This window comes from Zootoca vivipara, chromosome 12 (assembly GCF_963506605.1).
Source record: "Zootoca vivipara chromosome 12, rZooViv1.1, whole genome shotgun sequence".
Classification (NCBI taxonomy): domain Eukaryota; kingdom Metazoa; phylum Chordata; class Lepidosauria; order Squamata; family Lacertidae; genus Zootoca; species Zootoca vivipara.
This window is the reverse complement of record NC_083287.1, coordinates 34,239,760-34,252,232: the sequence shown is the minus strand read 5'-3', so window position 1 is coordinate 34,252,232 and position 12,473 is coordinate 34,239,760. Positions and strand designations below refer to the sequence as shown.

Below are 12,473 nucleotides of genomic sequence, written 5' to 3'. Positions count from 1 at the left end.
CTATGGGAGCTTTTCCAGCAGAAGAGGGGAGTATAACTGCTTTATAAAGCCCTAGATAATTGAATTTAAACCAACCAGTGACTTATTCCATTGGAGAATAGAATAACAGAAGTGTAGGTCGGGAAACAAATACAAGCAGTAACGGTACAGTAGTTAAGATGTTGCATTGACAGGGAGGAATGGCTTTGATTTTATCTTCCTCTAAACTAGGCCCTCCAGATGTTTTGGACTACAATTCCCATCTTCCCCAACCTCTGGTCCTGCTAGCTATGGATCGTGGGAGTTGTAGGCCAAAACATCTGGAGGGCCACAGTTTGAGGTTTGTTTTATTTATATCCCACCTTTTAAGAGCTAGTGTTTGTTCTCTGCTTCACCCATGACATTGTACAACAACCTTGCAAAGTAGATAGGCCTGAAATGCTGCCCGCCCCAAGGTCGGTGAGCTTTATGGCTGAGTGGGTATTGGAACCTGTGTTTTACCAATCCTAGACCAGCACTAAACACAACACTATATTGGTGCTCATAATGCCCTCCAAAGTATATCAGGCAAAGACAGATGGGACAGAATGCTACCAAATAGGATTCCAAATTTGCATACTTAGCTGAGGAAAGAAGGAATTTGCTGTGGCACCTAGGTAAGTGTGGAAATTTTAAACAGCTATATGTACATGGGACTTTCTTCATTTTTTCCTTAACCTCCTTTGGACTGCAGAAGATTCCCAGGGGCAGAAAGGAATGTTTGCTTGCAAAAATGCAAACTGTTTACTGATAATCAGGTGAATAGCTAAAGAACTGCATACTCAATGCTTGCTAAGTGATTCTCCCAAAATGCTTTATTTAAAAAGATTGGATTTCTTGTAACATTTCAAAGCCTAAGGTTCCTGAGAACTGATTTCAAAAGGCTATTGTCAGCTCTTTGTAATAAAGCTACTAAGAAGGAGTGTCAAATTAGTGCATTGGTACAGAGCTTTCTAGTGAGCACATATGCATTATTGGTAGGATATTGTAGTGGAAGCTTTCTACAAAATGCACTGTAACCCCTTTGCATGTGCCCATTTGCATATATGGAAAGAAGAGAATAAAGAGATAAAGGGTGGAAAATATTCCAGCATATCATACACATTTCTGGTTGCATTAGTAGACACTACAATGCTGTCAATATTTGACCTAAAGAAGGCTCCTGCAACTTCAACAGCTGCAGACCAGGAGTGGGGACCCTTGGGCCTGCCAGATGTTGCTAAACTACAACCCCCATCACCCCCAATGGCATTTTTGATGCTATTTTTCCTAATAGACACCTTTTTTTTTTGCAAAGCCTTAATGCATGTTTGTGTGTTATTGTCATTAATATGCATTTTATGTACACTTTACCATGCATTTTTGCAGACGTTATTTGGCTGGAGAACTGCATTGACAAATTCAGAGAAGTGCAAATTCATATTTGCATATTGCTTTGGAATATGCAAATTTGGTAAGTTCACCTTTAAATGCAAAGTGAGTCAAGTTTTTCCTTCATTCCTCACTACTGGTGGTATCCCAGCTGTGAGGACTACCTTCCCCTGTCACTTCTGAGAAGGGCAGTGAATCTGGGCTTCTGTATAAATGGCAAAGTCTCCCCTCAAAGGCTAGCAGATGTATTATTATGCTATAAAGCAGAGGAGAGGAACCTCAGGCCACATCCCTCACAGGCAATGTCCCCCACCTTGCTTTTAATGTTTTTGCCTCACAGACTGAACCTCCAATCGTGACTCTTGCTTGCGTGAACGCAGGGCATAAGAAAGGGGTGTGCTGTGGGCGAGTAGAAACAAGTCTACTGTTACAAAGGTAAAACTTAACATTATCTGCTCTGCCCACTTTTGCGCCTGGCTCTGTGCACCACTGGCATGTGGGTCCTGGAAGAGTGCCAAGGAAGGAAAGCGGTGCTTGGCTGAAAGGTCACACCCCACTCCTGCTCTGAAGCTGTCCTTCAGATGCAGCCCTATAAAACCGGAGTAGGGCACCTGTGGACCCCCAGAAGTTGTGGGACTCGAGCTCCCACCATCCCCTGACCATTGGCCAAGCTGGCTAGGACGGATGGGAGTAGGCCTCCCCACCTCCTTTTTCCTGACGTTTCCCTTCCTTTTTTCACAGATCATTGTTCCTTTCCTCCACCTCAGCAACGTCTTGTAACCTGCTGTGCAATGAAAGGCAACCACCAAGTGCGGCTTATTCCCCCCTCCCCCGCCCGAGACAGGCGCAGTTCGAGCTTTTCACACAGGTTCCCTCTGTGAGGAACTTTTGGCTCAACGAACTACATTTCCCGGGAATCCCGGCTTCTCTCCTCCGGAGCGAAAGGGGGCTTTCGCGCCGACGCGAAGGCAAAAGCCTCTCGCTCCCTCTCCGCCTCTCCGGGCTGCTGCATGTGTGGACCGTGTGGGGAGCGAGGGGCGGAGCTGGGAAGCCTCTGAGCTACAGCAAGCCGCCCAATGCAGTAGAAGCTCTCGGAGCGAACGGAAGCCCGTCCAGCACAATGCAGCACTGAGGCGGCGGAGGCGGCGGCATTGTAGAGGAGAACACGCGCCTCTCTCGCTCGCAAGGAGAAGGAGACCCCGGGAGCGGGGGGCGCCTTTCCTCTCCCCCTCCATGCCAGCCGCCGAGTGACCCGCGCTTATTGCGGGCGGGAGGAGGAGGAGGAAGGACGCGCCTCCCTCCTTCCCACCCGACCGAGACCCAGCCATGCAGCCAGCGACTTCTCTGCTCTCCTTGACGCTTTGTGCCTTCGGGATGCTCTCCGGAGCCGGCTCCAGCCGCGCAGGTAAAAAGAAAGAAAGTGGGTGGGAGTCCTCGCCTCACCTTTGCATCGCGGCACGAGGACGCTCGGGAGGGATCGCCTTGCAGGGATCTCTTGCAAGGGCAGAGAGAGCCTCGGCCGGTGCAGCCGAGCAGCATCCCCAGCGCCTTCCAGGGAGGCAAAGCAAGAGCGCCGCTGCATTTCGTGCGCTTGCGTGTCTCGGGGCTTGTGTGTTTGTGTTTAGGAAGGAGCAGGTAGCAGAGAAAGATCCAGCAAGGCAAGGCGCGAAAAGGGTCTCCCGCTAAGATGGAGCTGGTTGGGTGGGTGGGCTGGCTCCTTGCTTTCCCAGCCCTGCAATCTGGGGCGCGCGTGCCGCCTTGCTCCTCGCCGCTGCCCGCCTCCCTTTACGTCGCGCCCCGGAGGGTCATCTTTTGTAAATAAAAGCGATCCCGATTTGCTTGATCGTGACTGTGTCTCTTTTCCCTCCCACCTCCCCACCCTCTCCTCTCTCTCTCCCCGAGGAGACGCCTTGTTGACAGAGATGGAGCGAAGGGACGGGGATCGCTTTATGGAGAGGCAAAATATCGTCCCTTTCCGGCTGATCTATAGCACGGACGGTGGCAACGAAACTCAACACGACGTGCTCAACACCCGCATCGGCGGCGGCGGCAGCTTCGGTGGGAAGCAGGTGAGCAGCAGCAGCAGCAGGCGGCGGGCGGGCGGGGGGGGGCAGCTTTGGCTTCCGGTGATAGTCAGAGAGAAAAGGAGAGGGCAGCCTACTCTTTGGGGTTTTCTGTTGCCCAGGAGACGTGCGCTTGGGGAAAAAGGAAGGAGGCGGAGGCGGTGGCTTCTTCCAAAACGCTAGTCCAGGTCTGATGCGCCATGCATAGAAATGACAGTAGGAGGGGAGGGAATTTTGCACAGTGGAGGTACCCAGAATGAAGCAATTGCCCTGGGAAAGGAATGGCTATTATGAAATAACAAATCCTGCAATTTGTCTTTTCTTTTTGGAAGTCAGATGAACCTCTTTTCTGTCCTTTGTGGAAAATGTACGCATCAGCGTAGAAATCTTGGTTTCAGCAAGATGGGTTCTGTTTTTGGCAGTATCATGGCTCTAAAAGTAATTGTTAGCAGACCACAGGGCGCTTGCTGAAAGCTTCCCCAAGTGGGTCTGATCAATAATAGCCAGTGTAGATATGTGGGATGCAAAGGGTTAAGTGCAGTCAAGTCACAACAATCCCTAGATAGTCCACTTGGAGGACTGAGGAGGAGGATATGACTAAACGTAGTTTCCTCTTCCTTCACATGCAAATGAGTTGAGGAAGTGGCAGATAAATCCTGAAGGAAACAGCCATTTTCTCTCTCTTGGACCAGACCTCTTGGACTACACACATCTTAGTGAGTCTCTCCCTCAAGGCCTCCAGCCTAGAGAGAGAGATGAGATGGAGTCTCACTTCTTATAAGTGAACTTCACAATGTATATATTACCTTTTAACTAAGCAAGTCTACCTCTTGAGTGTGCTGTACCTCGAGATGCTTGTAAGTAAACATCTTTTATACTTTTAAGAGCATTGTGTTGTGTCTTTTCTTTTAAGAGGGAAAAAGGGGAAATACCAGGAAAATACACTTTATTTTAGTGGCTTAAATCAAGCCTGCGCAAACGTTCTTCTGCTGTGTATTTTGCAAAAGGGGAATGTTTTACTCTGCTAAAGTTTTGTGCTTGCTAGCGCAAGCGGGGATAGGATATATTAAACAATATCTCCTCATCCACATTCCTGAACATTCCCACATAGGGTTATTGCGGCCCAGAGTTGCGTATTTTGTGTATTTTTGAAGGATTGATTTGGATTGTGATTTTGAGCTGTGTAGGATTTTTCCAGTTAGAGTTTCCTGGTTGAGCACATGGTCTCTTTGTTCTGCAGTGTGCTTGGGGGATTAACTACCCCTCCCCTCCCTCAGAGTTTGCAGCACTGAGATAGCTCAGAGGTAGTGAAGATATTTTTGAGATTTTTGAGATTTTGATTTTGATTTTTGAAAGATTTTAAATTTTGGAAATTTTGGAAATTTTTGAAGTTTTAAGATGGCAAGCTCCAGTTTTGGTAGTGAGGCAAGACCAAGTCTTATGCTGCTTGATGACAATAATTTTGTGCAATGGAAGCAGCGCATTTTAGTTTATCTTGCTGCTAGGCGTGTTCTGCAGGCCATTAAGGAAGAAAAGCCTACAGGAACCGATGCAGAAGCTTTAGCCAAGATAGAAGCTTGGAGTATTAAAAATGATGAAGCCAAGCACATAATTTTGAGCAGTTTGAGGAATGAGCATCTATCGATGATAAATTTTGAAGATGATGCATCTAAGATCCTAGAGGACATTGAACGCATTTATGCACAATCTACAGAGAGTTCCTATAGATATTTGTTGGATAAGTTACTCAAGTTGAAGATGAATTCTAGAGAAGAGTTTACAGAGCATTTTAAGAATTTTTCTGAGATTGTTCAAAGAATTGCCTTTACTCCCAGAGCCTTTGATGATGTGACTAAAGTAACGTTTATGCTTGCATCATTGGGACCTACGTTTGCTCCTTTTAAAAGTATAATGGATCACACAAAGGATTTAACTTTTAATGAGCTTATCAACCATTTAAGAGAGGAATGCAGAGATAGCCTTGATTCTCAAGAAAGGAATCCAAGGAGGAAGGATAGCAGCTATGCATCCAAGCATTTTGGAAAGTCCAGAGAGACATCTAGAGAAATAATTTGTTTTAGATGCAATGGGAAAAACCACATAGCAAGGAACTGCAAGGGTTCAAATGGGGATGAAGTTGAATCCCACCCCTCAAAACCACAAGGCATTAAGAAGGGGAGTCGTGAGCAAACCATGTTGATGCAGGAGAGGAGTCTAGCTGTCCAGAATCGTGAAAATAAGCGCAATAAGTGGATTCTTGACAGTGGAGCGAGTTCTCATTTCTGTTATAAAAAGGAGTATTTTAATGAGATTAATAATGATGAATCCTCTGAAATTGAGATTGCTGATGGCAACATTGTAAAGGCATTTGGTGCAGGAACTGTGAACTTGCAATTCAACGTAGATTATGAGACAATTAATACAAAAGTGACTGAAGTTAAGTTTGCACCAAAACTCAATTGCAACTTACTGAGTGTTTCCAGTTTGGACAGGAAAGGATTTAAAATTACATTTGAAAAAGGGCAATGTATTGTGACTAAGCATGATGAAGTTTGTGCTCAGGGCACACTAAAGGACGGTGTATATGAGCTTAATATTTCAGAGAACCAGCGGAACCAGTCGACAAGGATGGCCCAACCAAGCAAAAGGGATCAAGCAAGTCTGGAACCAACAAGTGAGGAGTTTGTATTTTATCCTCTTGAACCAATACAAAGCACTAATCCACCTTCTAGTGTCGTAGCACCCCCTATAGGTGACACCCGAGAAGACGCGGAGGTTCAGGCCCCTGGCAGCACCAGAGACGAAGAGGATGAGGAGCAGCTGTATGGGGATATGCCACTGCTGGAGGAGGATGAGGAAGCTGATGCGGTCGAAAGACCAGAGGTCAGACACTCATCCAGAACCAACAGAGGTGTTCCACCATTACGGCTGTCCTACCTTTCAAGGTCGGCGTCTCCACAGGAACCTTCCAAATGGGAAGAGATAGAGAGGATGCCACCGGATGAAGCCAGTCTCTGGAGGAAAGCTGCTCGGGAGGAGATAGATGCACTTCATCGGAACAGGACCTGGACACTCACAGAACTACCTCCTGGTAAGGAAGCAATTGGAAGTAAATGGGTGTTCAAAGTTAAAAAGGGTTCAGAAGGGGAGGTGCAACGCTACAAAGCTAGGCTTGTGGCACAAGGTTTTTCCCAGAAGTATGGTGAGGATTACGATCAAGTGTTTGCACCGACAGTTCGATACAGCAGTGTCAGACTACTTTTAAGTATTGCAGCATCTAAGCAAATGTCGGTTTACCATATTGACATTGCGACAGCCTTTCTTCATGGCGAAATTTCTGAGCAGATTTATATGAAGCAGCCCAAAGGTTTCATTAAACCAAATGAGGCACATCTAGTGTGCAAGCTGCAGAAGGGACTTTATGGTTTGAAGCAAGCAGGGAGGGCTTGGAACCAGAAACTTCATGAGATGCTGGTGCAGCTTGGGTACAAGCAAGGGACTGCTGATAAGTGCTTGTACACCAAACAAAGGGATGGACAGTTTTCGTACATTTTAGCCTTTGTTGACGACCTTTTAATTTCTACGTCAAATGAGAAGGACTATAAAGACATAGTCAAACACCTCAACAGGGAAGTAGAGGTCAAGGAACTTGGAAAAGTGAAATACTACTTGGGAATTCAAGTTGAGAGAGAAGAGGATGGATCGTTCTTACTCAGCCAAAGGCAAAAGATAACTGAACTGATTGAAAGCATGCAGATGCAGGACGCACACCCAGTTGCGACACCGATGGCCACAGACTTCTTGAAGAATCAACAAGGTTCGAAGTTGCTGCCAAACAACACGCAATACAGGTCAGCGATCGGCAAACTTTTGTATTTGGTTACCACATGCAGACCTGACCTGGCAAGTGCAGTGGGGATCCTAAGTAGGAAAGTAAGTTGTCCCACTGAGCATGATTGGGCTGGTGTTAAGAGGGTTGTTCGTTATCTAAAGGGAACCATGGACTGTAAATTAAAACTGCCAGCCGTCAGAGACCCTAAACTGCTTGGGTATACTGACGCGGATTGGGCTGGGGATAATAAGGATTATAAGTCCACCAGTGGTTATGTTTTTATGTATGGGGACGGAGCTATTGCATGGGGAAGTTATAAACAGAAATGTATAGTTTTATCGTCCTCAGAATCCCAATACATTGCGGCTTCGGAAGCTTGCAGAGAGATCGCCTGGCTGGATCAACTCCTGAAGGACTTTGGCGTGCCAAGGAAGGGACCTGTCAGCTTGATGGAGGACAATCAGAGCAGTATGAAGCTGACACAAAGTGAAAAGTTCCTTGCACGCACCAAACACATTGGGGTCAGGTACCACTACATACGCCAGGTGATCGAGGATGGACTTGTTGAAATGTGTTACTGCAACACTGACCAGATGACTGCAGATGTCCTAACAAAGCCCCTGCCAAAAGAGAAGTTCCAGGATCTTCGTGGCAAGCTGGGACTCTTGGGTGGTTGATTAAAGTTGTTTATGTATGTTTTTGTGTATGTTGTGAATTGCCTGAGAAGGGGTTTGTGGGATGCAAAGGGTTAAGTGCAGTCAAGTCACAACAATCCCTAGATAGTCCACTTGGAGGACTGAGGAGGAGGATATGACTAAACGTAGTTTCCTCTTCCTTCACATGCAAATGAGTTGAGGAAGTGGCAGATAAATCCTGAAGGAAACAGCCATTTTCTCTCTCTTGGACCAGACCTCTTGGACTACACACATCTTAGTGAGTCTCTCCCTCAAGGCCTCCAGCCTAGAGAGAGAGATGAGATGGAGTCTCACTTCTTATAAGTGAACTTCACAATGTATATATTACCTTTTAACTAAGCAAGTCTACCTCTTGAGTGTGCTGTACCTCGAGATGCTTGTAAGTAAACATCTTTTATACTTTTAAGAGCATTGTGTTGTGTCTTTTCTTTTAAGAGGGAAAAAGGGGAAATACCAGGAAAATACACTTTATTTTAGTGGCTTAAATCAAGCCTGCGCAAACGTTCTTCTGCTGTGTATTTTGCAAAAGGGGAATGTTTTACTCTGCTAAAGTTTTGTGCTTGCTAGCGCAAGCGGGGATAGGATATATTAAACAATATCTCCTCATCCACATTCCTGAACATTCCCACAAGATATGCATTTCCTAAGTTCCTGGCAGAATATTTTTTTGAATGGTTTTTAAGTTTCATCTGCCATGTATATAGTTTTAGGATTACATGAGCATTTAAGGTTGTATTTTGAATAGAAGGTTATTTCCTCCCCTCATCTGGAATGTATTTGATAACTTAGCTTGAAAAAGTGTGTATGTCTCTAAAGGAAATTTGTCCTCTGAATCATATTTGTAACTAGTTTATTTAACTAATTTATTCACGCTGCCACCCTGTACAGACTTACCTGGGAATATGACCTATTGCATTCATTGAAACTTACTTCTGAGTGGATATGCACAAGATTGTGCTGGTAGCTAGGTAGTTGCAATCCTAAGCACACTTAGAAGGGAGTAAGCCCCATGGAAGACAGGGGGAACATCTTTGTAAACATGCATTGGATTGCACTGAAAATTAACTGATTCAAGTCATTTTTTTATTTTGAAGTCTTCTAAATGAGTCTAGAGTTTTAAGAGACTAGATTCATGTATATTCATTTGTTTCATTCTTCTGTTTAGGGTGTGCGAGTCATTGCTTTCAGATTTTTCCATTTATCCTAAGTACCGGTAGTAAGAATATAATGTCAATTACTTTTAAAGTTAGGAGAAGTAGAAAAACCCTTGAGCAACAACCATAGCTAGCGACTTGCAATCCTCTTATCAATAGATTCTGTTTTACATGAATAACTCACTCTAGTTTGTTTCAGTGTTCTATGTGATCTGTATGATTGCAGAGAGTTGGAAGCCAACATCTGGAGTCTGCCATGTTGACTATCCTTGTTCAGGAATATATGGTTTCTCTGCTGATCAGTCAAATAGCTCTACATAATTTGCACATTAGTGATCATAGCTTACTGTTGACCTGTTGGTGCTCTTGGTGCTGTGCATAGCTCGTGGGTTTAACGAGGTGTCCATGCCAGTGATGTGAAAAACAAACCATTATCAAAAGCCACTGAGCAAATATCTCCTTTTCAAGGTTATCTGAAGACCCTAAAGCTTGAAACATGAATACAGTCACAAACACAGCTCAGTTGCCTTACAAAACACTGTTAAATATTGTTTTCCTCCTTTGCTCAGGCTGCAGCTTTCCAGAAACTATAGATTCTAATTGAGACCTGCCTGTTGAGATATATTGTGCACTAAGTTATGTACTCCTCAAAGCATTTCATGATGTTTTGCAAAGTCATGCATCTCTGTAATGTCCTCGCATCATGAATGATGTGACAGATGAAATATGTATTGTCTTAATCCAAGTTTCTGTCTTGCTGCATTTTTTAAGAACTCTTAAAGAAAGTCACACTTTTGTTATACTTGCTCTTACAAAAGTAACTATACAAATAAGCACATATTGTCAGTTGAAAACATTTTTAGTGCATCTTTTTTAAAAAAAACATGAATGAGAGAGAATTGGGGATAGTAAAAACATGAAGGATAAAATGTGGTTTATTTTGCTTATACTGTATTTTAATTTAGGTTGTAGATTCAGGTAGGTAGTCATGTTGGTCTGACACAGCCGAAATATATATAAAATTTTTAAAAAATTGTCCAGTAGCACCTTAGAGACCAACTAGGTTTGTTCTGGGTATAAGCTTTCATGTGCATGCACACTTCTTAATTTAGGTTGTGTTCATGATAGAATGAACTGCCCCATTTTGAAAATCATTTATTTACAGAGCAGGCATGGTGTGCTGGTCCAAGAGTCATCCGAGAGGCGAGGTCCAGGGCTGGTCCGAAGTCTAGGGAATCAACGAGGGGTCAGTCCTATGAAGCTGAGGCAGGGTCAGGGCAAGAAACTAGGCGAGGTCAGGAGCAGGAACACAGGCAGGATCTAGCAAGCAGCAATGTTGCTCCCGCAACTTGGGGAAAGGTCTGACCGCCTTTTATCTCTGACGAGGTAATGGCCAGTCCCGATCCCCCGATGACTCACCACCCTGCCTCACCTGAAGGCAAGCACTCCTCCTGCGAGTACTCAGGTCTCTCCTCCTCTCAGCCCTGAGTCTCTGCAGCTTGGGAGACGCTGGAGGGTTACTGGACCCAGTAGTGGACCATCTGTCAGCAATGAGGTATTCTCAGCACCTGGAGCCAGGACAGGCTCAGGCCCCTGACTTGGCCCAGCTGGTGCTTCTTTCAGGGGGACCTGAGCAGACTGAGGCTCTTCAGGAACAGGCCCCAGACTAGGTTCAACTGATGTCCCAGGCAGAGTCCGAGCCAGAGTCCCAGGCCATCACACATGGGTACTGTCATTTTCAGTTAAAATATGGTTTGTAATGAAATAGACTCAAACTAAGACTGTCATCCCAAATCATGGGCCAGGTAGCTCACATGTGCTGTGAATTGCCTAAAAAAGGGACGCGGGTGGCTCTGTGGTCTAAACCACTGAGCCTTTTGGGCTTGCTGATCAGAAGGTCAGCGGTTCGAATCTGGTCAGCGGGCTGAGCTCCCGTTGCTCTGTCCCAGTTTCTGCCAACCTAGCACTTCGAAAGCACACCAGTGCAAGTAAATAAATAGGTACTGCTGCTGCGGAAACTTAAACACCGTTTCCGTGCGCTCTGGCACTTGTCACAGTGTTCGGTTGTGCCAGAAGCAGTTTAGTCATGCTGACCACATGACCCGAAAAACTGTCTGTGGACAAACTCCAGCTCCTTCCGCCTGAAGCAAAATGAGCACCTCACCCCATAGTCGCCTTTGACTGGACTTAACCGTCCAGGGGTCCTTTGCCTTTTTACTTACCTGCATTGCCTAATGATGTGTACTTGGAGAGAAGGTGTGGTTTGGCTTTTCCTGCACAGATGCAATGTTGTTAAGCAAGTTTCATTACTTTAGGTCTAACAAGTGTCCGGAACTATGAGAGCTGGTAGTTACTCAGCAATATGTGTTTTTCATGTGTGATTGAAAGTAAATGCCCATTCTGTTTTTACGCAGAGTTGTAAATATTCATAATCTGAGAACCGATGATGCTTTAAAACTCAGGCATTTCCATGGTATAAAATACAGTGGTACCCCACAAGACGAACGCCTCGTGCAACGGAAAAATCGCAAAACGAAAGCGTTTTGCAATTTTTGGACGACTCGCAAAACGAAGCCGTCTATGGCCGTGCTTTGCAAGATGAAGCAGCCTCGTGAGGGGAAAGGGAAGCCACTGCCGCTGCTGCTTACCTTTAGGACTCCATCCACGGCCGCCGCTTCTGCCTCCTGCGGCGGTGCGGCGCTCATGGCGGCCTCCGCGGCTCCGGCCTTGCCCTCCTCGGCGGCTTCCGCGGCTCCGGCAGGAGCAGCAGCGGGGCTCGCCAGGCGGCCCTTGGCGGGAACAGCGGCAGTGCCTGAAGGAGTGGAGGCTGTGGTGGGAGGAGACCCCGCGGCTCCGGCCTTGCTTTCTCCCATCTCTGTAAATGGCTTCCGGACTCCTTCCAGACCCCTGGCTGCCCTCCTGCTTCCCCCTCCCCAGAGCCTTGAAGACTTCCGGCCGTGGCGGGTGAGTCGGCACCCTTTTTTTTTGCGCTTCTTTTTTCCCCATAGGAATGCATGAATTAAATTTCAGTGCGTTCCTATGGGAAACCGCGCTTCGCAAGACAAAATTATCGCAAGACGAAACGACTCGTGGAACGAATTAATTTCGTCTTGCGAGGTACCACTGTAGGAGCAGAAGATGTCACATATGAGCTCAGCGGATGTTCCCAGTGAAACGCAACATAGTGCCTCCTGGATCCTACGTAGTACCTGTGATGACCTGCTTGTCCATAATTCCTTACTGTGCAATTCATTGATAATATCCCAGAAGCCAGGGCTGATGGGAGTTGAAGCCCAACAGCATCTGGTGGATCACAGGTCTCCCCACCTGGTGTAGAATG

General features: G+C 45.9%; 1 protein-coding gene across 11 annotated transcripts in view; it reads left to right on the top strand.

Annotated features, from left to right (window-relative positions):
* Window positions 1–2,282: 2,282 nt before the first annotated feature.
* Window positions 2,283–12,473, top strand: part of ADAM22 (ADAM metallopeptidase domain 22) — a 133,501-nt gene continuing 123,310 nt past the window's right edge. For 3 of the 11 annotated variants that reach the window (XM_035128903.2, XM_035128900.2, XM_060280779.1), the window contains exons 1-2: window positions 2,284–2,794; window positions 3,292–3,458. In XM_035128903.2, coding sequence (XP_034984794.2) covers window positions 2,716–2,794; window positions 3,292–3,458 — 246 coding nt within the window. In that variant the 5' untranslated portion in view covers window positions 2,284–2,715. Of the gene's footprint in view, window positions 2,795–3,291; window positions 3,459–12,473 lie in introns of all 11 variants that reach the window. The other 8 variants (XM_060280781.1, XM_060280778.1, XM_035128898.2 and 5 more) reach the window with 6 other exon arrangements.